The following is a 27,476-nucleotide window of genomic DNA, read 5'->3' on the forward strand; positions in this document are numbered from 1 at the left end:
TATACGCTGCATTTTCAAATTTTACAAACGACCATAAATCTTTCCCTAACGGTCTTTCCTGAACGTTCCTGAATATATGAGCTGTGAAGAATCAAGACTGGCAGCTCTGGCTAGCCATCCCTCAACCTCTGGATGGCTATCGTGACATTTATGTGAAGAAAGATGAGAAACTGAGCCAAACACGTCTTTACAAGGAGTCATTTGGGTTTTATTTGGTTTACCGTAAAATCCAACTGGACATTTACTGTTGGCGAGAAGAGCTTGTGGTCAAGGCAACAACTGGGTCACATCCTCTGGACCGGTTTGATACCCAGTATGTCAAAGCCCTTAGCCATAATGACTGCTGTGGCCTCACACAGGAGCATCCTCCACATGTTGACTTTGACCACCTCCCCTGAGAAGAATAAGAGAAAGCGTAAGTGTAAGTGGCAAGTTAGCAATTTTCAGATACCTCTTTCCTTTCCTATTAAATCAGTGACTTCTTGCACGCGTGGGCTTTTAAAGGCCATTCACTAACTCAACAGTTAATATTATGGTAGGCACTATTTTGCTGCTTCCCGCCCCCCACAAGTCAAGTGAGATTCAAGCAATGCTCTGAAAATTCAATAGGAAAAGGAAAGGGAACCATAATGAAAAGGTGGAAAAATAATAATAATAAAAAATGTCAGCAGAACTGATTAGTGTATTTTTTTAAAGAGCTGCTTTGGGAAAATTTAAGAACCACAAACAATTAAAAAAGAAAAAAAAAAAGGAAAAAAAAAAAAGGTTATGCCACTGAGTAATAATAAAAGGAACTGAAAATACGGTTGTAAGGCGTTTCGTCAATATGGAGCCAACCTTCTAGCTCTCAAGTGCTGTCTACTGAATATAGTTATAGTAAATTGTTTAATCCATACCATTCTAAACTGGTTAATTCAACGCTGAGAGGATGGGAAATCCATAGTGCCAGACGACTGAAACTGAATCTGAAACTTTGCCATGTTTTACTACTGAAAATAAGGAAAACCGTGGAGACTAACTACAAGAAAGTTCTTCCTCTTAGGCCTGTTACGCTCATTACGGTATCGACCTATCGTACAATATATGGACATGACTTTGACCATGTCTGCTGACCGCGTTTACTTGCTAGTATTTTAGTCGAGACGTTGACGTTAGCCGGTTCCACCGTTCTGTTCTTCAGCCCGCGTTCTGTTGAAGGCAAGGTCGAGTCTGTGAGCAGACAGCGACATCTATCGTGTAACAAAGAAGTGCAGTGCGCACAAGGACCAATGCATCAATAATGATGCCTTCATACACACAGAGCGGACTGCGACATGCAGCAGAGTAACAGAATGCTCCTCTACAGATCGGCCAGCATGTGGACCATGGATCGACTGCCAATAACACAACCATAATAGTGTGGAATACAGTTTTCCTGCTGCTGTAGTCTTTCACAACCTTAATTCATACATGGACATTCGTAGCTTGTATTTCAAAGCAAGACTAACTGAAACCGCCTTCATGGACCCAAGTACGTGTTGCATCTGTTGACAAAGCATCATAGAAAGGCTCCAGGCCATCATGCGCGCCATGCTTCACCTCGTGTACGCCTGCTGAAACACAGTGTTGTATTTAACTGTGCATTCTATTTTCTCAGACTTAGCCGAACGTGTAAACCTGAGACACACAGAGTACATCGCTCAGTATAGTGAGTATCAGACCACAGCCACTAACAGTACAAGAGGGTCTTAATCTGATATGAATTGTACAAAAGACGGAAGGCTGGAATTGTAAGTCCAAATGGACTCGCATTGCACAGCTCCAGTGTGGGAACATTTTGGCTTAAAGCCAAATGAGCAAGCAGATCATATTAACGCGAACGAGAAAAACAACAGTGGCTTTATTTTATTCATGTTTTATTTAGTTACGATATATATATATATATATATATATATATATATATATATATATATATATATATAGAGAGAGAGAGAGAGAGAGAGAGAGATTTTCTATTTCTAATGTGTGACTATTTTCAATTTTCAAAGGTATACTGGGTTGCAACTGCATATTTTACGCTATTATGACCCCATCAGTGGCATGAAACGGTCTTAAAATGACAACAATATTGTTTATGGCAATTATTTGTGTGACCACGCATCGTCCAAATAAGAGTAGTTACCGTGACAGCCTATTTCCAATAGCGGCAACAGTGGTCCAAACTGTACTCTATGCTAACTCAATGGGCGGCTTCCATCACATCACAGCTCCTTGAGCCCTCGTCAAACATTAGATCACATCATCACAAAGTTCAGAAGCCTCTAATCACCGCACTTTTCAGAGCAACTTTTTCAATCATGACTAGTCACAGCCCACGAGTGCCTTTAATCTCTTTTGTGAAACCCAGTTTTCATTAGTCTGTATTAAAAGAGCTATTTAATCCAAGAAGAGCTAGCTTCATCAGTGTCTGTGTAACCAGCTCTTAACGAGGAAATGTAATTATGGGGGGAGGGTGGTGGCACACAGAAAAAAGTCCAATTGCATGCAGGGCATTGGGACAGGAAATTGGACCTGAATCTCAGTCTATTCTTCACATTAAAACACGTTGTCCCTTCATGCACACCTAATGGGATGAAAAAAGGCATCTGTCTATTAAGGTTATTGTGCCATTTCATTCAGTAATAGCATTACGTAATGAAGTTATGCTGTAGTCTTTTCTAGACACGTCTCCAAGACCGGTAGATCGCAGAGTTCTTCGCAGGCCACAGCTCTGCAGACATTAGCGTTTTTCTCTCTTCCAACACAATGAACTCATCCCACAAAGGTCTTCCTAATTAGTTGAATCAGGTGTTTTAAATGAGTTACACCATTACCTCCACAGTGCTGTGGCCATGCAGGACTAGGAGTCTGACAAATGCCTTAGGAACATTAGAGAATTTAGGCTTGAGGAAAATGCCAGCTTTATAAGCCAAGTTTTATAAATATTACAGCCCAAACCAGCCATTATTCCAACTGGCCCAGCCCACCCTGCTGCAAAGCACTCCTAACCCTTTGGTTCAAAGCCATGCCGAGAGCCCCACCTGTCTGCCGGTCCTTCTCCACACAGTAGCAGCTGTCGTAAAACTCTGTGAAGGTGGTGGCCAGCTCATAGAGGTAGTCACACAGCGTGTGCAGCAGCAGGTCATCCAAGATCTTCTGCAAGATCTCAGGGAAGCGGAGAATGCACTTGCCCAGCTTCCACTCCTTCTCGTGCTCCAGGACGATCTCGCACGTCTCAGCTGCTTTGCGCAGGGCAGCTTCCTGAATGTTAGCCAGCCTGGCTATAGACCTGCAGATAACAGGATGGTATTATGTTAATGAAAGAACACTGAGGTATTAAAAACAGCATGGCAAGCGCCAGTTAGAAGTACTAAAAACTGCAGAATATACCGTTTACATCCATTTCTGAGATGCTGACTTTTGCAATGGAGATACTGCAGCAATTTTTAAGCAACCTGCCTTAATTTGCCATTAAATAAAAAAACTGAAACCCAGCTGATATGAACACTGCCTATCCTAATGTTTTGCTGCAATTGCAATAGACACAGTAAAAGAATAGAAAGAGATAATGTATATAGAGAGAGAATATTTAGGACAAAAGTATTGGGACACACCACATTTTTATTAAATTCAGGATTTGGGATTTCATTCAGGCCCATTGCCACAAGTGTACAAAATCAAGCACCTAGCCATGCAGTCTGCCTTTCTACAAATAAGTGAAAGAATGGGTGGTTCTAAGGAGCTCAATGAATTCCAGTGTGGTACTCTAATAGGACACCAAAGTTGAAACATGTCAGTTGGTTAAATTTCTTCCCTCCTAGATCTTCCACCATCAACTGTGAGTGGTATTATTGAAGATTGGAGACGTTTAGGAACCACAGCAACTCAGCCTCCAAGTGTCAGACCATGTAAAGTTGCATTGGGCTTAAAAGCTAAAATTCTTCAATGCTCTGCTGACTCAATAACTGCAGAGCTCCATGACCAACCCCACCCCCACCACAAAAGAATTGAAGCTAAACAAAAAAGTAAAACATCAGCTGATATTAGTTATATAATATTAAACATGATCATTTTTCCTGATAATGGCCTAAACAAACTATAACAAAGTTCCATCATGTTAGTTTGACTGTAAAAGCTTTGTTCAACTGGTACCCATATTAATATTTGCTGAATGCTGGAAGAGAACTGAGCTCTGAATAGAAGAGGCAGGACTGTACCGAACTAGGCACACGCTAATAGAGACCATGCTGAATCCATTCATTACAGAGAGTGAAGTGGCAGTGAAATGCTGGGTTCTATTCCAGAATAGAAAAGAAAAAAGGACAGGGGGCCAAGGCAGAAAGTACCCCTACAGCCAGAACAAAAAAGGTGTGATGACTCTAATGCTCTGAACTCCTGCCATGATGCCAAGAGCCTGACAGAGAGGGGGAGAGCACAGAGGCAGGCTGGTACACCAAATGAGACCCGAGAAGCTCTCCAGTGACTTCACATTGATGCGAGTGCGCGCACACACACACACACACACACACACACACACACACACACACACACACACACACACACACACACACACACACACACACACACACACACACACACACGTTCAAGGGCACCAACACAGAGGAACCTCTACCACCCACATAGATGTATTAGGCTGGCCCGAACACCGTGCTGCAAGCTTCGAAAGCTTGTTGGTTTTTCAGTAGAAGTACTTGTTCTCAAAACCATCCTTAAAAATGAAGACACCATTAACTCATTTTAGCTTCGTTACTGCCGTTTAATATATAGCCAGTGGCCGGCAACCATGCAGTAATAGGGTATGCTTGTGATGGCGCAAATGAACTGAAATTAGCTGTGAATGTAGACCTTTTCAGTCTGATGACAACAGGCCTAGTAACCTACGTGCTTCTTGAAGGATAGCTACACATAAAAACCATCCATACATATAAAATCATCAAGACGATTTAGCAAACCTATTATGCCTCCCTGATAAACACCTGTAATGCCTCCAACCTCTCATTGCATCTTTGCTATATATATATTTATATATATATATAGGGCTGCCCTAAAGTAAACACTCAAGTCTTTCCTTCGATCTCTCTATCAGCTCTCTAACCACTCAGTACATTTTTTCAAAGTCCATGAAACCACATCGGAAGGGCATATCGGAATCACCCTCCTCTCCACACACCCTTCTATATTTACAACACAACAGGCAGACAGTGGCAAGGGTGCACAAATTCAGCTGTCTGCGAGAGCTATTGATTAGACAGGGTCCATCAAGCACCCCTGGTGAGACTGCTCTTTTCCCCCCCCACTCACGCAGGAATCAATCCAGTCTCCAGTCCCAGTACGGACCCCCTGCCTGTGGCTATCGATCCCCAGCGGGGGCTCACCTGATGCGAGTGAAGGCGTAGAGGAGGTAGGCCGCGGTGTTGCCCCTGTCGTCCAGCATCTTGTCAAAGGAGAAGACGTAGTCGTTGATGCGATTGTGGGACAGGTCAGCGTATTTGATGCAGCCGTAAGCCACGGCGCACTGTGCTTGCGTGAGCTCTTCTGGGGTCAGAACCTGGTGCATGTACACATGTACGGAGTTAAGTGGGTGCAACAAAACAGCACATGCAGCCCAAAAAACACTCAAAAGAGAAAGTGCACAGTGTAGACTCAGACAGGCTGATACATTGGCTGGCTGATAATGCTTTTCCATACTGTTAACCTGCTGATCGGTAGGTCAGGTGCAAAATCTGACCAATAAGGTGGTCTTAAAAGGCTTGTTTTGGGTTTTTTGAAAAACACTAGACCTAGACAGTCACCATCTCATCTCTGTAAGTACAAGCCAAAACGTATGTTATTGGTCTCAGAAAGTAAATTAACAATAAAAATAAATAAATAAATAAATAAATCTTTAACCACAGTGTACAGAATGATCCCACATGCTGAGCTGAGGTAAAAATGGTTTTGGTTACTACAATGGCACCCCCACCATTCAGCTCTCCTGAGCAGGTTATTGATGCTTTTATAGACTAAAGTAAGTTATACCATGTTGGAAACCACTATATCTAAATCTGAACATGAATCCAACATCCCAACACTCTTCTACTGGCATGTGTAACACTTGCTTTTCTCTGGTTCCAAAACCAGCACTAAATAGCATGTTCAAAACTGAGAGGAGAAGGCTAACGCACATATGCTATAGTGTGTATATATTGTATATTGCAGTCCTTACTTTCAGGGTAACACCAAAAACAATACAAAAGTGACTGTCAGTATTAATTAACAGCAAATCCTAATACCTAAACCTACACTAAGTCTATGAACCTTATTTATAGAAAGCTATAAATTGGATTGGTATCAGCCAATACTTAGCATTACGGTGGTCAGATCGGATTGGAGGGCCAAGTAACTGGATCAGGACATCCCTTTAAAATACCAACAAAACTTTCTCTACAGAAAACTAAAGACAATAAGAACATTACGAGCCAATTTCCGGAAAGCACTAAAAGCTCCAGCCATAGCACTACAAAATTTAGATCATTTAAAACACACTGCAAGTGTCTGCAAGCTCCTTAAATCAGTATCTGTACTGAAAACAAGCCTGTTTGTGGTCAGGCCCTAAATGAAGTTTTCACACGAGCCAAGCAAGTCTAAACTCGTGCTGTGCTAAAGAAAGTAATTTCCCTAATTAGACAGAAACATCATCCAACAAATTGGCCCAAAACCCATAATTGCGTGAGACATCAGCCTACGTAGAGGAGAAGAACTGCTAATGCAGCGTTTGATGAGAAGCAACCTTCTGCTGGGTAACGAGACCAGCATCAGTGCCCATCACCAAGAATGGAAATTTTCTCAGCGAAGCTACTCTAGGAGCTCCTTAGCAGGTGGCGCTTTTGGGAAGACAGCCAGGCTCGGCAGAGTGACGTTCAGGGAGGGCCGTCTAAATGGTCCGCGGTGCACGTCGTAACATCAGATCCCCCGAATAAGACGAAATTGGCGTCTGCCACCGATGCCGGGCTTCTAATTGGTTGTGCCCTGGGGAATGGGGTGCGATTACACGCCTGCTAACTTTCCCTGCACAATTTAATGCAGCATGTGTAACTTTCAATATCCTTGACAAGTAATGCAAAATATATTAGCCGTCACTTCAGAAGAATATGCTTCTGCTTTAGCAGCCTCTTCGACAAACGCTTCAAATAAAAAAAATTTAAAAAAAGGAAAAAGGAAAAGCTCACAGGTACTGTGACTAAAGGAAAAATGTACAAGACCATATCTTCTTTTAAAAGCCTTTTAGATCAAGTGCGAGGCAGCGGGTAGAAAAGAGACTGCTCTTTTCATCTAAGAGCTGTGTTTTTTACGCAACTCCAAATCAGCACTTCATTTGAGGCGTTTCAGTGTGAAGATGCGGAGCTATTAGAGAATCTTTCATTATAGGCAGGTGAGGCAAAGCTAATTGCTGAACTCCCGTGGGAGTCCGCGAGGGAGACGCACCGAGTCACAATTTTCCATTTTGCTCTTATTTGCTGTGCCTTGATCTTGTTTGAATTGAACCACGAGACGGGCGAAGGGTAGCGCGAGAGGAATTTAAGGCAAATAATACGAACGAGTGAGCAAGAAGGATGTGTGAATAAGCCTGTGCCTGTCCCTACACAAACCCTCCCTCCCTCCATCCATCCATCCATCCTCCTTGCCTGGAGTCCTCACCTTATCTCTTTCCTTCTCTTTAAGTTTGTCCATGGATCTCTTCAAGCCCTCCTCGAGCAAGTCCATTAGCCTGACCGTGTCCCCAGAGCGGGTTTTAAACTTCTTCCTGTGGCAGGGAGAGACACCGGGAGTTCAGTAAGAGTGCATTAGAGATACACAGGTATGAAGCATTCAGCGCATAACAACAAAGGGCTTTTCGCACAGCAAGCGACAATCTCCAACCCCACAGTTTGTTTTCACGAAAAGGCCGGCGGACAGGAAATGCAACGTTGGTGCTTTTTGCGGCTCATGCTGAAGATCATGCTTGAGGATCAAGGTGCCATCAGCCTGTTAAAATCACTGAAATCATCATCATCAATTACTGTTGTTTTACATTGATGAAGCTGTAAATCTGAATCTGTTGGTCAGATTTCACCTAATTATTTTCTCAGGGAAAGAAGACCATGTTACCATGGTAATGACAGACGCACTGAATTCATGAAAAAAGGAGCAGTCCAGTGGTACAAAAGCATGCATCTTACAGGTCCACTAACCACAATTCTGAAGGTCTACAGGACAAATAAGTAATAAACACTATGTCCAAATGTATGTCCCTCTAATGAATGCATTCACGTACTTTAAATTGCACCCACTGATGGGGGCACTGACACACTGCTTGTGCAATCCCTGAAGAAAAGTACTGCCAATAAAATAAGACTCTCCAGAGTAGACTGACATGACGGTTTTGGCACCAGGTGTGGGTTAGAGGGATATAAAGCCCCCCCCCAGCATTAAGCTGTGGTGGAGGGGAACTGTGTTCTCTGGAGTGATTCATGGTTCTCCACCCAATACTTTTGAGTTGGGGATGAGGTGGGGTGGCGGTCAACATCCAACATCCTGACCTCACTAATGCTCGTCAATCAAATCCTCACAGCAATGCTCCAAAAGTCTTCCCTGGACAGTAGAAACAGTAACTCCGTAACAAAAGCAGCCAAAACTCTTGATTTCAGAAGAAACAAAGCATACGCTGTCTTAATACTTTCATCCATACAGTGCAAACCCCATGCTTTACACAAATGACAAAATACTGATGACCAAAGTATAACCCTCATAAAATCCATGTGCAAGGACACTGCAATTTAGCAGGAGAAACAACCATGTTTCTGTTACCAAGTCTTTAAACCTGAAAAAAGGTTAGAAAGGCCGGTTACCAACAATACTACAAGAATGGCTGTGGTGGTCATTTTGACCCTTTTGGAGATGTTTCTGTTCTATCCTGTCTGCTTTTCTTTAGCCTATTCTGATAATGTTGCCTGATGAAGCTGCAGTGCAGATGCATTGTTATGGTAGCAACGGATGTGCGGGGGAGCCGTCAAAATGACCACTGTGGCCTTTCTAGGGAGAAATACACAACATACACAAACCTACATACATAAACCTGCCAAAATGACCGCCTCGGCTGTTCTGCTTTGAGAGAGAGGGACAGAGAAAATGTGTGAATGAGTGATACACTTACTTGTCCTCTCCAAGCACCACTCCAAAGCCTGCATGTTCCACACGTGTGACCTTAGGATCATACCAGCCAATCATCTGCCCTGCAGCAAAAACCAGTTGGAAGTGCCCTGCCTGTTATGAAACATACACAAAGCACATTTATACACAAACGGACAAGCTGAAAAAACATGGATCCTTGTAAAGTGGCTGTTAGTTAGCATTACGATGCTCTGAACAGCAGTGAAGAGCTGGGCCTGCTTTATAGAGCTCAATTTATTGGAATTGTATTTAATACATTTTATCGATAGTACAATAATGCATCCATTAAGAGTTCCTATTGAACAATTTAATGCAGATTTCTGAGAGTACTGGCATTTCTTCCTCCTGGGCTCCCCCTACAGTTGAGAAGTGAGATTTGTGCTTTGGGCCATCCCTTAAGGACATGCTTTACACATGCATTTGTGGACAAGCTGAGGGATACAAATACGTCAGTGAAAGTGGACATGAACGAAGCATGTGGACTGAGATAGAGTAATATTACAGGATTTTACACAAATATGACATTAGTTATTCAGATCAAATCAGTTGGGCATTAACTTGATTTTTATGGTAGAAATGCTACATAAAGCTGCTGTAAATGGTCAGAAAACTGGGTTAAGAACTTAATTAGGTTAATTAAGTAAGTTTCCCCTAAACAGAAAGCTTAACAGTTGGGCACTCAACTACAATGCAGGAGAGAATGTGGAACACTTAAGGCTGATCATACACACATTTTTTGGTCTTGTCCCTTTATTCAGCCATTCAGGAAGGCTGTAGCAGCAATCATCTTGAAAGTTCAGGGTTTTGGCATTAATAATTTTTTAAAAGTCTGTATCTCGGATGAACTGAGCAATGATTATACTTATCTAAACCTAAAGATCCTACTGGCAGCAGGCAAGAATGCGGTTACCAAATGTTGGCTCCAAAAGTCCAAAAGGAATGATGCTTTAAAAAAATAATGGGCAGGATGTGTTGCTAGTCATCCGTGTTTATTCATGTCCTACATCAGCCCTTATATAGTGTCTGGCTTCAGAACATCCTAAACCAGCCTTTTCCAGATTTCCACTAAATGTTTTCTACTGCAAAACATGAACGAGCGCTTAAGCGAATGATCACTGACCACCACTGACCACCACTTACCAGTTGGCCGAGAGGCTTTACAGTCTACAGGTTAACAACAGCCGCTCAGGCCATCTGTGGAGCCGTTCTCTCTTGCGTGCTGAAAACACACTCGCTGCACTCATTTTTAACTGTTTTCATTTATTATTGGAAAGTGGTCAAAACCGCCCTCCAATGAGACCATCGTGTTTGTGTTTCGCTACAATGAACAAAGACACTTCCACAGAGAAACAACTTTTGAGGATGGTCTTAATGGTCTTAACTCATATGCCAATCTTTACACCATATGCCAGTCTTCATTTCCCCAGCTTTCCCTAGCACACTGTGTACCGGCAATAACTTCAAACTTTGCTGATCTGACAGTCTCCACCTGCTCACTTCTATTAAGGGAGATCAGGCTGAACTAGTAAATCTGAACACAAAACAACATGATATGTAGTGCTTTAAAGGGCCCGGCTTCCATTTCTCGGTTTTATAACTTTAGAACAGTTAGTCTGCATTACTTTCCATGGCATTACTGAATAAGGAGCTTTAGGATGTAATAAGCCTGGGCAAAATGTGTTCAACTGAAACCTTAACATGTATACTTGAACTTTAAGTATTAAACGTACTAATATCTATAATACTAATTATAATAATAATAATAATAATAATAATAATAATAATAATAATAATTATTATTATTATTATTATTATTATTATTATTATTATTATTAGTTCTTTAGTAAAGTCAATGGTTCCATATAGAACAATACAAGCAAACGCCTGTTAAAAAGGGTTTGTAAACTGTTGTTGACACAAAACCAATAAAGGTTCTCTCAATCAGTACTATATAGCACATTTAGTGTATGCAAAGAAAACAATCCATCTATACAGGGAACTTGTGTTTGTTAGCTAGATAGACAGACAGACAGACAGACAGACAGAGACAGGTAGGTAGAAAGACAGATAGATAGACAGATAGACAGATTTCTGAGGATGGTCAGAAAAGATCCTCAGAGACAGATAGATAGACAGATAATTTGGTGGGTAGGTAGACAGACAGGTAGGTAGGTAGACAGATATGAAGATGGACAGATAGGTAGGTAGGCAGATACACAGGCAGACAGAGATAGAAAGACAGATCAATAGATATATATAGATGTGGTGAGGTGGGTAGATAGATGGGTAGGCAGACTGACAGACAGGTAGGTAGGTAGACAGACAGACAGGTAGAAAGAGATAGGTGGGTAGAAACAGATGATAGCTAGACAGATAGACAGATAGATAGATAGATAGATAGGCAGACAGATATAAAAAAATAGATAGGTGGGTAGGCAGATATACAGACAGTTTGACAGACAGGCAGACAGATAGGCAGGTAGAAACCAGTGAGGTGGGTAGACAGATAGACAGGTAGGGTGATATACAGATATATAGCTAGACAGACAGGTAGAGAAAACAGCTAATTAGGAAAAAACTAACCCAAAGAATGGAGGGACGTTCCAACTCTAACTATACATATATATATATATACACACACACACACACACACACACACACATATATATATTCTGCCATGTCAGCAGCCCTAAAGCGGCCTTTATGTACAGCTGGAGCTGTACTTGAACAGTGACAACTTTTGTAATTTTGTATCAGAATGATGGAAAGAGAGGACTAAGAAGAAGGAAAGGAAGGGCGTATCATCCGAAGCACACCACAACATCTGTCAAACCTGGTGGAAACTCATGGGGATTTCAAGGGGACGCATGGCTGCCAATGGACCTGAGTCACTGGTGTTTATTAATGATGTGATGCTCACTGAAGTAGCAGGATGAATTCGGAGTGTGTAGAGCTATACTTTCTGAAAAACTGATGGCCAGAGCCTCATTGTACAGATGGATAATGACCCAAAACATACTGCGAAAGCATCTCAACAGCATCTTAAGGCAAAGAAATGAATGTTCTTAAATAGTCGGGTCAGTTACCTGACCTCAACCAAATGTCACAGCTTTTCACTTACTGAAGACAGGCAGAAAGAGCCACAACCAAGCAGCGAATGAAAACGGCTGAAAAACAAACAAAAAGAAATAGGCCCAGCAAAGCATATCGAGGTAGGAAGCTTAGCATTTGGCCATGAGTCCATGAGGTACAGACTTCAGGCAGTCACTGAATACAAATGATTTGCATCTAAGTATTAAAAATAATCCTAAGAATTGTTTTAGTCTGTCCAATTACTTTTAAGCCTGTGACAATGGAGGGATTATTGTTAACTGCGGCTGTAATTCCTAAACTGTTAATGCAATAGTTCCGGTAAGCCCCTTGAATTAATGCCGAAAGTCTACACTCCAATCACATCTTGATCACTTCATTTGAAATCCACATCCACTACTTGTGGACCTGACTGTTAATTTCTGCTTAGCCCAACAACAATTCAAATGTAAAATATCACTACGGTTGTAGGTGTAACTTGTTTTCTCCAAATTTGGTACTGCCAATGAACCCACCCGTTTGCAGCGCCCCCTAGCACTAGCTATGCCCCCAACCCAAGTAGGGTAACTACTTAACACATCTCCTCCGATACATGAAGCCAGCCAGCAGCTCTTTCAAACTGCCGCTGATGCAGCATCGCCAGGAAGCCGACACACTTCAAGGAAAGTGCAGGGAGCCCAGTGCCACCACATCGGCTAACAGATGCCTGTGCCAGCCAACATAAGGGCAGAGAGCACCATCTACCCACCCGGAGAGAGAGAGAGAGAGAGAGATCGGCCATTTGTGCCCTCTCGGACTCCGGCTGCTGATGGCCAAGCGGCATGGCTTGGGATTCAAACTCGCAACACCCAGGCCATAGTGTTAGCATTAAAGCCATTCGGAGTCCTAAAAGTATGGATACATGTATATTTTTAGCATGCTTTGCTAGGAGCTTGAAGTGGAAGCCACGCCCACAGAGACAACTGGCACATACAGCTAACAAAGGTCAGCTGTGCCAATCAGTAAAACGCTGTTTAGGTGAAACTGTTGAGTCTGTACAATTTCTCACCGCAAATCAATTACACTGGTCTACATAACTGAGTCTTCTGGGTGTTGTTTTGTGTAAGTGTTGGCTTTACCGCATGTGTGATGCCTGTGTGTTTTAATTAATAATCGGGAGGGGAACCTAAAGAACAATGTCCAGCCAGCGCTGGACAATAAAGTGTATTGTACTGTATTCTACTGGACATAGAACCCAAAACTGCAGAGTACCTTAACACGGTTACTTCTCTGATCAAGAAGAATGCTGAACGGCTGTATAATTCAGCTCTGATATAACATGGGCTTCTATGGTCCCGGCAGCAGAAGTCTGTGCTAGTCATTGTATGCAGACAGGCATACGTTCACACCAGGGCTCATACAGAGTGCAATGATACTAATGTGTGAACCTGATGCAGTGAGAAGGACTGGTGCATACCAGAGAACTGGCCTGGCCTGTATTAATATTTGATGCGCTGAGAAGAAACACCCACACACACACACACACACACACACACACACACACACACACACACACACACACACACACACACACACATACACATACACAAGCATGCGCAGGTTTGTCTTGCTGCAGAGGTGTGAGCTCTGGGGCATGACTGGACTTTCTCTACAACCCCTCCATAGATTGCTGCCGTCCAGCGGGACCACACACACACACATACACACGTGCTCCCGCGCACCTGGCCGCTGTCTGTCACATAGATGATGATGTCAGCCTTCTCATCGAAGAGACGCTGCCGCAGGGCTGCCAGGTCCGACGTGTCATAAGTGAAGCCCCCGTCGGACTTCACGATCGTCAGGGGGATTGGCTGACCTGGAGAAAACACTATCTTCCTGCCCTCGTCCAACTCCACCAGGCCTGAGACAGAGATGGAGAGAGAGCAAGAGAGAGTGACAAAGGAGAGCGAGCGAGATGTAAAAAGTAAGAGAGGGCGAAAAAGAGAGAGGCACAGAAAAGTGAGGAGAGGGAGGACAGAGTGAGGGAGGTAGAGACAAGAAGGAGAGAGAATAAAAAGGCAAGAGGGGGTGAGGTAGAGAGAGAGAGAGAATATAAAAGGAAGAGGGATGGAGGTAGAAAGAGAGAGAGAGAGAGAGAGAATAAAAAAAGAAGGGGAAGGTAGAGAGAGATAGATGAGAGAGAGAAAAAAAGGAGCAAGGGAGGGAGGTAGAGAGAGATAGAAACAGACAATATGAGAGGGGGAGAGAGAGAGCGAGAGAGAGAGAAAAAACAAGAAGGTAGAGAGAGGGAGAGAGAGAGAGAGAAGCGAAGGAGGAGGTAGAGAGATGACAGAAAGAAAGGCAGTAAAAGGGGGAAAATAGAGTGGTGAAAAAAAGAGAAAAGATAGGCACCGAAAAAAAAGAGAGAGGATAGAGGCAGAGAAAGAGGCAGAGAGAGAGGCAGAGAGAGAGAGAGAGATCACAGAACAAATGAGCTTGTTGAAACAATACTGCCCCCTAATGCCCACAAATTGAATGAGTGCCTGAATTTTCCTGATCATTTTAATTTTCCATGAAATCATTAGTAGCAGGGATGCTGTAGTCCCACAGAAATGAAATCCACTGAATCCCACTGATTTTCACTGTTCTAGGTTAGAACAGTCAATGCATCACACCTCTATATCTTTCCTTTGACTTACCACATCAGTGTGGGATTATCCACCGAAAAAGTATACAGCCCCCCAGCATTGAGCTGTGGAGCAGTGGAAGTGTTTTCACTGGAAAGAATGATTTATTTATTTATTTATTTTAATACCCTTGATTTTATAATGATTTGCATGAAATGTCTTATTCGGTGAGATTATTCAATGGTTGCAAAATGCGATTACTGCCTGACTCGTAGACCTGGATTTTTTCCTCCATTATCTGATTACTCAAGTGCGTGCATGTAAATGCGTTGATCGGCTTACTGAGGAAACCTGATTTTCTGCAGTTATCGCATTATGAAGTGCATGTAAACGCACTCAATGAATGAACAGGTGTCCCAATACTTTTGTCCATGTAGCATACATGTAAATGACCTCTGCTTTGACTGGCTGCCCCAAATTGTGCCTCATTTAAAACCCAGTTTCGGCAAAAGAAAACAAAAAAACAAAACACTCCTTATAGCTTCAGAGTGAATAGGTGGAGCTAAGCGTCTGTAGACCGAGTGAACAGAGGGATGTACGGAAATGTGTCCTTTTCAGGTGCTTTTTGTGATGTCCTGAAAGGTCGCACTCACCTTTGTCCTCGAACTCCTTCACCACGTCAATCATCATGTCCTTGTAGAAGGACTCCCCTCGTTCAATGAGCCGGATGCCCAGGCAGTCGTACACCCTTTGGAACTCTACCACAGTAAGAGAGAGAGAGAGAGAGACAGCATGAGTGAAAAAGAAAGCGAGAGAGAGAGCGAGAGGGGTGTTTAATTACAGGAGCCACACCTCAGGGGAAATCAAACTAAGCAAGCGCCTCGAGTTAGCAAAAAAAACGGATTTGACGTGTTCAGCAGGAAAAAGACTACACACACACGCGCACACACACACACTAATTGACCTTCATTAGATAAGTCTACATTCGGTGGTGGGGTGGTTTTGGTTATTAAGGCGTTGAGAGTACCGGGTACTCCCAGCACTTCATCAAGATAAATATGGAGCCAAAGTGAAAAGTGCTTGATACATAGGGAAGAGGAGGAGGTGGAGGAGGTAGCGGAGACAGACGAGGAAGTTGAGGCAGACACGGAAGAAGATGCAGTCAGCGACAGTGCCTGGGGGCGCCCGTGCCCTTCAGAGTTCAGAAGCTAAAACTGCAGCGCTGGTCGGAATAGATTCACTTTTCGGAAAAGGTCTCTATTAAACGTAGAGGCTAAAGCGAAGGGGAGGAGGGGGTGTGGATGAGGGTGAGGGATTAGCCGGAGAAGGTCTCAGTCTATAATTTTAAAGCGATGTGGAATTAAAGGGAACGCTCACCAATTCAAAACGAGATAGCGTGCGTTCCAGTTAAAATGGATGGCTCAACATTGTGAAGGTTACAGAGGCTACTCGTCTGTTCCTGAGACAAGGCCAGCCAGCCGATTGGACAGACTTCAATTCATTCGGCTAAGCTAAGCGATCCTGTCTGCACAGCCGCGTATTAAAAGTTGGAAGTCGGAAAGGTAACTGCACAAGGTTGCAGCGTAATGGGGCATACTGTGTACGAACAGCGAGTGCTGCAACTCCATGCGAAGCTGTAGGCTTTGTATGGCTGGAACAGCTACTGTGGCTTCACACTCAAACATCTGGCTAACAGTGTTCTCTATATTTAGAGCTGCACATTACAGATACAGATGAGTGTTTTGAAGAAGGTAAGCCAAGCTGTACCCACTGCCATGTTTTCTCATGCTGCTGTTTTTCCCCCTGCTTCAACTCACTCCCTCTAGATCAGGAAAAAAAAATAGGAGCTCATTGGGTCAAAAAATAGGGGTGTAATGATATTCCTAGCCTCATGATCAGATAAACACTGGGTTCACAGTTCACGATATTATGTAGAAATTATAATGGTAAAAAAAAAAAATTAACATTGTTGTCTAATCTACTAGAGCTGGGATGCAGGAGGACAGTGACATATGGTATAAACACACTGTAGCAGAGCGTGGTGGTGGTTGTTTCCAAGCTTTGTTGTTCAAGCAATACAACTGCCAAAATCTTTTTTTTTTTACTTTTCAAAACATACAAATATTATATTATATATTTTTTTCTTTGTTATATTCTATATGTTTTATTTGTTCTGATTGGCTGAACCACAATGTTCAGTATTACCACACTCTAAACTCTAAACTAATCAGCTTAAAGACTTGTGGCCTGTGTGACCAAACATGTTTGAAAACATCCTAAAAATAGATAATTTGGCTAATAATAAATAAATAAATCATTAATTTCTTTCTTCTTTTTATTTATTTAACAGTGACATGGATTTGTTTGGGTGACTGTGTGATTTATGAAAAGCTAAATAAAGCATAAATAAAGGCAGTGCCATATCTCACTCAAACCTGTAGAACCGGACAGTCATCCTCCTTTATGAAGGAGCAGTGAGATTTCTTAACATCACTGTAAATCTTACACAGACGTTACACTAAGGGAAGACAATCATGTGTAAAGTTCACTCCGGTCATTAAATATCACAGAAAAACAAAACTTTACGAAGCAAAGCCTTCAAACATTCTTTACCCTTTAATACGTCTACGCAGCAAAATACGGACATTAGCCGCTGCTGTTGCTTAAAAAAAAAAAAGCACTATAGCCTACAGCACTACACAGGCTGTATGCCCGAGATAGCCACAAAGAATAACCATAGAAAATTGGTGTAGAACACTCCTGCCTCATGCCTCTGTCACTTGACCATGTGGACAAGCGCACATTCATACGGAAAACCATGCAGGGAGCCAGGCCAACGAGGCTTTTACGTTTTTGTCAGCATAAAACCAGAGCCCTGCAGCCAGTCAGGCTTCTGAGCTGCAATTTTTTCAGCTCTCTGTAATTATTTTCAACCCTAATGCACAGAAGCTTTGTGCAAAATAGACTTGAAAGCCGGTAGCCTCTTCGCCCCAACCTCTCCCCAAAAGAGAAAAACCCGCTCGAGTCCTGAGAACTGCTGACTATATAACAAATTTCTCTCCATTTATTTTCCCGCCATAGGTGAATAAATGAAGCCTCTTTCAATCTGCCAGTAGCCTGTGATGTAATCAAGACACAGCGTACGAGGCAGATGGTAAATTCCACAGCGAAGCTATTAGGTGTCTCTGAATATTAGGTCTGTCATTTAACTAAACATTGCTCAGGTTTTGAATCAGGACAGATAACATTTCAAGCAAGCTCCTCATCTGGCATCTCAGCTGAACGGCTACGCTGACCCCTAGTGGTGCCTCAAGGTAAGCTTTTCATTCAAGAGTATTTGACTCTTTACAATAAAAGGTGAGGCGTCTGGCTCTTAACCCTTGTCGGTTTGTGCGGTTTGGCCTATGCATACCTTTCCTAGACACGTCGCAGATGAGGCTCCAGCCCTTGATGAAGTCTGCCTCTTTGCTCTGCAGCCTGACCACACACTGATAGGCCCTCTTCTTAAACTCTTCATCTTCATCAAAGCGCTTCTTAGACTCCTGAGAGCAAAGAAGAGATACAACAGTTTACCTTTTAATGCCTAGCTCCAAAAATAAGGCTTTTCTTTTTATTATTTAAGCAAATCACTTCTAGACAAATGATTCATAGAAATAGTAATAATAAGAAGAATAAATGCAAAATGTAGATTTTATTATTATTGTCATGCATTAAAAAGCAAAACTACATTATCAGATTTATAATCCTCTGTATCTGCTGGATTTTCGATGCATAACCCACAGTTATTGACCGATATTGACCAATTCCACATTGATCCATCTGATGTTCTGTGCCATGTGTGCTTGTATACAGCTTTTTGACCAGACTTGCGGTCACATGAATAAATGGGGTGCATTCAAATGTGACAACAAGGCAAATACACTGGTAACACTCAAAAACTCACATAGGGTACCACAGCAACCACCTGAAACACCATACTAACCATAGCAACTGCCTAGCAACACCTTAACAACCACCTAGTAACACCAACCTAAACCACCTGGGATGCCATGGTAATTTTAGCTGTGCAACCATTCTGCCTTTTTTTTTTTCTTCCAAAAAATGCACTTTTGTTTTTGGTAATAATTAATAGTTTGGCCCAGTCAGGGCTGACCAAAGTGTTGCCCATGGGATAAAGTTCTCTCAAAGGAAGGTTTGTAACCTTAACCCAACCCCCAACTCCTCATCCAACTCTGTGCTCTACAGACAGCAAACTCCTACACATTGTAATGTAGAATTAATGTTCATTCACTCAATGAGAAAAAAAAGCAACATGGAAACATGCTAAATATCATATACATGTATAAATGTTTCATATACAAAAAAAGTCCATCAGTCTAGTCTAATAAAGTGTCTCTCTCTACTAAACATAACAGATCTTAATGATCATTTTATTTCAAAACCCAAAAAGAAGAATTCTTGCGAACATCACTGATCTACTTATTCAGCATGCACAAGCCTGCCAATGTCCATAATCAGTGCATATAACAAACATGTACAGAACATCTGGATTAAATAAACTAGAACGAAGACTGGTTAGCTGAATTAAGGGAAGCTTACTTTGTAAAAAGCCTGGAGGTCTCCAATTGGTGGGGAAACGCTCAGATAATCTGGGAACTTGTCCTGCAAGTGAGCGATGAGCATTCCAAACTGCGTCCCCCAGTCTCCCACATGGTTCAACCTGATGGAGAGAGCAGCTGTTAAAGGTCTTTGAACCAGATGAAACACAATTAAGCCAAATAATGTTTTCTTAAATGAAGGCCACAGAAACATAACCACTTGTGGCATGGCTCTGTTCTTCACAAGGAAATAAAAAAGTGACACTAACGAATATACAGACCATAATGATGAGCTGATGCTGATGAGGGAATTGTAAGCACCCCCCCCTCCCAAACACATACACACACACAAAAAAAACAAAAAAAAAAACAATGCTAACTATGCTGTCCTAACCTTAGGACAGTGAAGACTAGCATGTTCTTCAACCAAGTCATTTTTGACTTTTTCTTAGAGGAGAACTCTAACTGCCAGTTCTGTTAGGTGAGCTTGCATTGCATCAAATTATGGGGGAGCTGTAGGGCCACAGATTGTTGTGGCATTAATGAGGCTTGAATCAGCAATCTCATGACGACAGAGATACATTGATAACATAAGTAAGTGGTTTTGTGTGTGTGATTGGAATTGTCTGACCATTTCCAAATCTCTCCTGGTGGCAGCCCAATATTATTTATTAACATCATCGAACACCACCATCACTTTAACAAGTGTGACCAAGACGGAAATTTAAGACAAATTCTTGCATTGGCTGGAACAGCTACATACAAATACCTGGATTAGCATTAGACCTACAACTAGTATAGCATACCAAACAATGTCATTAAATTAGGGATGCACCGATCCAATACTAGAATCAGATATCGGGCTCAGATACTAACAAAATTAGCTGGATTGGGTAGCGGATAATTGGCCAGATCCAAAATGACCGATCCAAACGCAGCTGGTATTCTAGGCTTCATAACCCAGGATCAGAGTAACCTACAGACATCATACACAGATCAGAGCAAACAGCAAGACTCCCCCAATATAACCAACTACACGTCCCCTCAACCAGTCATCAGCTATCAGCGAGTAATCCAGCTCGTATTCCATATAAGAAGAACTGAGAAGGGAGGAGCGGCTATCTCCTCTTTAGTCTCACAGACTTCCAATTTCAGAATAAAAGTCCCGAGCCCCGACAGCACTGTGCCGAGGTCCAGCACAGTTATTCATTTTAGCGACCAATAATCAGAATTCAGATCAAATATGTCCATATATGTCCAAACATATGTCCTATAATTCTGCTTAAAGTAATTACCAGCCAACTAACCATTATTATATTAGAATTATTATTATAATTAGTATATATAATAATATATATACACAGTGGGGAGAAAAAGTATTTAGTCAGTCACCAATTGTGCAAGTTCTCCCACTTAAAAAGATGAGAGGCCTGTAATTGACATCATAGGTAGACCTCAACTACGAGAGACAAAATGCCAAAAAAAAACAAAAAAAATCACATTGTCTGATTTTTAAAGAATTTATTTGCAAATAATGGTGGAAAAGAAGTATTTGGTCAATAACAAAAGTTCATCTCAATATATATCCTTCGTTGGTAATGACAGAGGTCAAACGTTTTCTGTAAGTCTTCACAAGGCTGAGTACCGTTGCTGGTATGTTGGCCCATTCCTCCATGCAGATCTCCTCTAGAGCAGTGATGTTTTGGGGCTGTCGGCAGGCAACACAGACTTTCAACTCCCTCCAAAGGCTTTCTATGGGGTTGAGATCTGGAGACTTCAGGACCTTGAAATGCTTCTTATGAAGCCACTCCTTTGTTGCCCTGGCAATGTTCTTGGGATCATTGTCATGCTGAAAGACCCAACTACGTTTTATCTTCAATGCCCTTGCTGATGGTTTGCACTCAAAATCTCACAATACATGGCCCCATTCATTCTTTCATGTACACGGACCAGTCGTCCTAGTCCCTTTGCAAAGAAACAGACCCAAAGCATGATGTTGCCACCCCCATGCTTCACAGTTGGTGTGGTGTTCTTTGGATGCAACTCAGCATTCACTCTCCTCCAAACACAGAACTGTGTTTGTACCAAACAGTTCTACTTTGGTTTCATCTGACCATAAGACATTCTCCCAATACTCTTCCAGAACATCCAAATGCTCTCTAGCAAACTTCAGACGCGCCCGGATATGTACTGGCTTAAGCAGGGGAACACGCCTGGCACTGCAAGATCTGAGTCCCTGGCGGCGTAGTGTGTTACTGACGGTAGCCGTAGATTTTTGCTCACCGTTCTTGTGATCATTTTGACCCCACGGGCTGAGATCTTGCGTGGAGCCCCTGATCGAGGGAGATTAGCAGTGGTCTTGTAGGTCTCCCATTTTCTGATTATTGCTCCCACAGTAGATTTCTTCACACCAAGCTGCTTGCCTATTGCAGATTCAGTCTTCCCAGCCTGGTGCAGGTCTACAATTTTGTTTCTGGTGTCGTTCGACAGCTCTTTGGTCTTCACCATAGTGGAGTTTGGAGTGTGACTGTTTAAGGTTGTGGGCAGGTGTATTTTATACTGTTAACGAGTTCAAACAGGTGCCATTAATACAGGTAATGAGTGGAGGACAGAGAAGCCTCTTAAAGAAGAAGTTACAGGTCTGTGACAGCCAGAAATCTTGCTTGTTTGTAGGTGACCAAATACTTATTTTCCACCATTATTTGCAAATAAATTCTTTAAAAATCAGACAATGTGATTTTCAGAATTTTTATCCTCATTTTGTCTCTCATAGTTGAGGTCTACCTATGATGTCAATTACAGGCCTCTCTCTTTTTTTTTTTTTAAGTGGGAGAACTTGCACAATTGGTGACTAAATACTTTTTTCCCCCCACTGCATATACCTCTTAAAAGGAAGCATTCCTTTACAAAGCTGTGCTAAACAAGAACTTCCTGATGCAAGGTCTTGTTTAGAGTGTACCACTGCTACTCACTCACCTTAAGACGTCATGGCCGAGGAACTCAAAGAGGCGACATATGCTGTCCCCTATGATGGTGGATCGCAAATGACCAACATGCATCTCCTTCGCAATGTTCGGAGAGGAGAAATCTACAATAACCTATCAAAAAAGGAGAGGGGAGCATACATTTCATTTATCTATAAAAGATTCCAACTGTGTTTTTTCATAAACATTTTGGCTCAAGCAAAAACTTCTCAAACCTTCTTTTTCCTATCTAAAGGTGGAGGCTGGACACCATTCAGAAGCAGGCCTGTGAGAAGCTTTGAGACAAATGCCTTCTTGAGATGAACATTAATAAATCCTGCAAACAAACAAAACAAGTAAATAAATCAATCAATTCATCAAGCCAGAGGAAACCGAGAACCCATCCCATTCTCACTGTTGTTAGTTTATATTTTCCAGTGAATTACAAACCTGGTCCAGCAATTTCCACTCTCTCAATTAACTCGTTGTCAGGAATGTTTTGGACAATCTTCTCCGCTATCTCCCTAGGGCTAACCTTCAGTCCCTTAGACTTCATCATCTGGAGAAAGAAAGGCCCGCTAACGTTACTTAACCACCTAAATGTCCATGTTCATTATGTCACGACTTATCATTTATTAACTACATAGAGTCATTCTTCCAAGTTACAGGAGTAAGGAATAAAAGCCTAGATCGGCATTAGGGGCATTGCCAAATTTTGGAGGCATGACACAAAGCAATGGATGAACACAAGTTTAAACAATAGTATATAGGACAACTTCAACGGGAATCTCATTAATAAAAACATTATTTAGGCATGTAAGCATGCAGAAGTAAAAATAGGACTCAATAAACTACATTTCTGGTGGAAAACCTCGCTTGAGTTGTCCTTTATCTCTCCTTTATCTGACTGACCTGAGCCATTGCCATGGCACTGTTGCACTGGTAATCCCCAAACTTGCCCTGCTGGTTGGGAGCGACAGACAGTGGTGGGTTCTCTAGGTCAGGGTAGGCAACACTGATGGCATCCCCAAAGATTTCCTGGAGTCGCTGGTTGATGTTGGTCATGCTCTTGCCGCTGTAGCTCCGCTCTTCCTGCAGGCTCTAGAAGACAACAAGGTCATGTTCAAATGTTACTAGACGGTATTCAAAGACCCAGAAAACATTTTTTTTAGTGAATATGTGCATTAGTGAGGTCAAGTACTGATAATGGATGATTGGTTATAGATCAGAAATGCCAATCAAACTTATCCCAGAGGTATTGGCTGCAGCTTTAACACTCTAGTGAAGTCCGTTCCACTGCTCCACAGCCCAGTGCTGCAGGGCTTGGCATTGGGCATGGTGACTTTGCTTATATAACAGGAAGCTCCAGAGCAACCATGCTTGGGTGTAATGCTTCTATAATGGCAATTAAACAAGCTGTGCGACTACATGCATGTGTCAGAAATGGGTGCAACTGTAAACTCACTCATCAAAAGGAGTGTCTGAATACTTTTGTCCGTACTGTGTACTTCCTGGTGTACAGCTTACATTCCATCAGCTTAAGCAATTAAACACACTTTATCCACACGGTTTTCTTTTATTCCCAGTATGGATGCTACTTTTACATGCATGTCTTCTAAAGGACAGCACGCAACACTGGAGAAAATGGTTAAATCTTGTGGAGTTTGGGACTACAGTACAAAATGTAGTACTCCAGTACTACCAGCAGTGAGGGGAAAGTGAAAGCACCCGGTCCATCGTTACAATCGTTACTCTCTGCTCCCTGGGCACCGCAGCAATGGCTGCCCACTGCTCTGGACTCGTGCACTCACTGTCCACTGTGTGTGTTTCACTGGTGTGTATGTGTGTATTCACTGCACGGATGGGATAAAAGCGGAAGCCAATTTCCATCTGTGTCCGTCACAAATGGTCAATATGGTTGTCTTGTCTTGTTTTCAGGCTGAATATCAATCATTTGATCAATATTCAATTTGTTTTTTTCAAATATTGCAACATTACTGACTAAAACTGAGCCATAAACCACCGACATACCAGGATTTTAGATCCTTTTTGTCACGGTTGTGGACAAGTCTTAATTTTGTAGGGAATTTCTGAACATTTATAGAAGAACTTTTTTCAAATGCAGAAACTTTCTACATGGAAAATACCATAGAGATATTTCTTTAACATGTTAAAAACATCTGAGACCCAAGCACATCTCATGTACACCAACGTGACCAGCAGGTGGCACACTCATGCAGAGTTTTGAGGAATTAACCTGGTTCAAAGCTTGTGTCAAACTTACTGCCCTTAAAGCTCAGCTCCTTGTATGCTTTGCAAGTCGAAAGCCCTATTCAGACAGGGTTAAATTTACATGGGATCCTAGGGTATCTCTCCCTTTCACAGGGTCTCCTCTGTGATTTTACTTCCATCCTGATTGGCCATATCTGTGTTTTCCCTCCCTCATCCTCTGAGAAAACTACAGCCAGAATTACCTGCTGTTTTTCCCTGAATTCAGCAGCGGCCTGATCATTCTAACACCGTCCTGATTCACATGTCTGTGTTTTTTCAGGCAGATGTTAACTCTCACTGGTGTTGGAATTTTGTTGCTCCACCCCAGACTGAAACAAAAGCCTTCAACTGATACAAATCTTACTGGCCAGAAGCGTACTCATCCTTCCGTGATATGACTGTTGTCCAAATACGAGGACACATGGCATTTTTATTACAGACGTCCCCCTGATACACTAATCCAATTTGAATAGGGCTATAGTGTGAACGTCTCTGTACGCAAGTACCCAAGATCCTTCAGTCGATATTAAAAACAGTTTATAAAGTGAATTTAAAAAAATATAATAAAAATACAGAAACGAAAATTAAATCAAACTGTTGATGGAATTTTGCTCCACCCCAGACTGAAACAAAAGCCAGTGCGTCTTTAACCGATGCAAACCTTCAGGCTAGAAGCGTACTCATGCTTTTGTGATATGACTGTTGTCTAAATAGAGCTATAGTGTGAACGCTCCATTATTCTTACTACTGCTTACCCTAATAAAAATGTTCCTACTGTCAAAAGGGTCACACTGAGCGAAACTCGATTGACTTTAGCTGCAATTCTGTCTGGATGAGTCTGTACCGGTTGGCCAAAGCATACCAATTACAAGGCAGTCTGAGTCGACAGTTAAAACAGTAATATAGTAGTATATGAGGGGCACTGACACTGATTATTCTTTCTCCTGATCGTGAGTCTGCATTTATCAACATTTTATTTTTACCGGCTCAACTCCACCAGCACATACTGCATTCTAGTTCAGTAAAGTTTTTAAATTCATGAGATAATACGTGCCAGGGATTATGGGTGATGGTAACACAAGGACAAACCCATGCGTCACGTTGGCCTGCTAGCCCTCACCTTCTTGAGGATGTTGAGACGATACTTTAGTCTGGTGTTTTCCTCTCTGAGCTCATCCAGACCTGTGGTGGAGAAGTCCAGGCTCTGTGGGTTCTTCAGCCGGTCTATCTCAGCTGAGAGGAATTGTATCTCCCTTTCCTGTTAGGTAGGGCGAAAGACAGAGAGACCGGCTGGTCACTATTAATGTGGCACAAAGCTTAAAGCCATTCATACTGAAGTTAGAAGAGGTGTTCATGCTGGACTGCAGTCTGAATGAGACAAAGGGCAGCTATTCATGTTAGAGGTCATTTTTATGCAAAAGCCTTAAAAGAAAAGTTACCACGATTTGCCACTTCCCTCCAGATGCAATCTATCAGCTAAGGCATGTCAGGCATGCTTCCTGAAGTTCTGCTTCTTTTGTTTACAAGCTGGGTGAGGCAAAGCCAACAAACACTAGACTTGGACTATCACCAATCTCATCTCCGTACACACTTGCCTAAATACGCATTTGCTTTAAAAATCGGCAGAAATGCAGCTGCTTCGCCATTCATCTCGGCAGAGCAGTCTGTGTGTGTTGGTGTTTACTGCCTAAAGTCCACCTATGCTCTAAACCACACCGATTTGTCTGCACAAAAGCAAAAGAAGTTCCAGATGCATCCTGAGAAACATTTTTACAGTATATACAGGGATTAACTTGGTGATAGTCTAAATCCAGTGTTTGGTAGCAATGCCAGCCTAACATCTCTTGTCCCAAATTCTACAGAAGCAAACCTCAGATATCAAACATGGCTTGGCTGATCCACTGCTGATCTGGGCTCAGTGATCAAGCTTGTTCACATGATTTTCTACTGGACTATTCCTTTAAAGGCACATTAATAAACACTGGGATATACAGCTAGAGGCTGAAATCGGTCGTTTAAATGGGACTACAGCTACTGGTACTGGTACACTACACTAATGGTAAACAGACCCAGCTACCCCTCATAAGAGGAGGCTGGGAAAAATAACACAGGAACCATGCAGCTGGAGTATTAGCTAGCTAGACCTTTAACACCAGACACAAGTTTATGCAGGGTTCACACAAGCTAACCGTCCTTTTATTAAACTAATATAAATGTGTGTTAGTACCTAACCGATATCTGCTAGCTAGCTAGCTGTCTGTCTGTCTGTCTGTCTGTCTGCACCGGGTTTCATCCCCTTACATCAGCATCTCCCCACATGCTAGGCTAACGCTAAGCTACACTGAGAAACATGAGGACCACGCCGGACCAACATGAAGCTCTTCATTTGATCTTTTTAACTCTCAGACCTAAACACACACTGACCTGTTGTACAAGTCGAGCCGTGTACTCGGTCACAGGGTCGCCCATTTTCGGATAAAACGTTAGCTAGCTAAAGGCTACACCGCCGTGTGTTAAACTTCAGCACCAGCGCTCTGACACACTCTCCACCGGCTGCTTTCGTTTTCCCGTCACGTGGTGGACCGGTTAGGTGGCGGAGCACGAGAGCTAAACAGTGCAGTGCGCGCCTGCAGAAAAGTAGCTATACACCCACCATAAAACACATCACATATATTTAATAAATAAATATAAAAACACATCACATATATTTAATATGTAAA

General features: G+C 42.3%; 1 protein-coding gene across 1 annotated transcript; it reads right to left on the reverse strand.

The window, feature by feature from the left end:
• Window positions 1–186: 186 nt before the first annotated feature.
• On the reverse strand, window positions 187–27,319 carry rars1 (arginyl-tRNA synthetase 1). Its single transcript, XM_072661767.1, has 15 exons — window positions 27,181–27,319; window positions 25,877–26,014; window positions 23,398–23,586; window positions 22,936–23,044; window positions 22,722–22,822; window positions 22,499–22,620; window positions 19,524–19,644; window positions 18,337–18,466; window positions 15,578–15,682; window positions 14,040–14,218; window positions 9,212–9,321; window positions 7,717–7,822; window positions 5,415–5,587; window positions 3,060–3,307; window positions 187–394 (listed from the first exon to the last, which is right to left on the reverse strand). Exons 1-15 carry the CDS (start codon window positions 27,223–27,225, stop codon window positions 285–287), a joined length of 1,986 nt encoding a protein of 661 aa, XP_072517868.1. The 5' UTR covers window positions 27,226–27,319; the 3' UTR covers window positions 187–284.
• Between the last annotated feature and the right edge of the window lie 157 nt (window positions 27,320–27,476).

The sequence above is a fragment of the Salminus brasiliensis genome, chromosome 18 (genome assembly GCF_030463535.1).
Source record: "Salminus brasiliensis chromosome 18, fSalBra1.hap2, whole genome shotgun sequence".
Lineage (NCBI taxonomy): Eukaryota > Metazoa > Chordata > Actinopteri > Characiformes > Bryconidae > Salminus > Salminus brasiliensis.

Coding starts and splice junctions, on each gene's coding strand:
- rars1 (XM_072661767.1), bottom strand. CDS start 27,225: ATGGGCGACCCTGTGACCGAGTACACGGCTCGACTTGTACAACAG. Junction 23,045..23,397: donor GTGCCATGGCAATGGCTCAG/GTCAGTCAGATA, acceptor TTCTTTCTCCAG/ATGATGAAGTCTAAGGGACT. Junction 3,308..5,414: donor TACGCCTTCACTCGCATCAG/GTGAGCCCCCGC, acceptor TGTTATCTGCAG/GTCTATAGCCAGGCTGGCTA.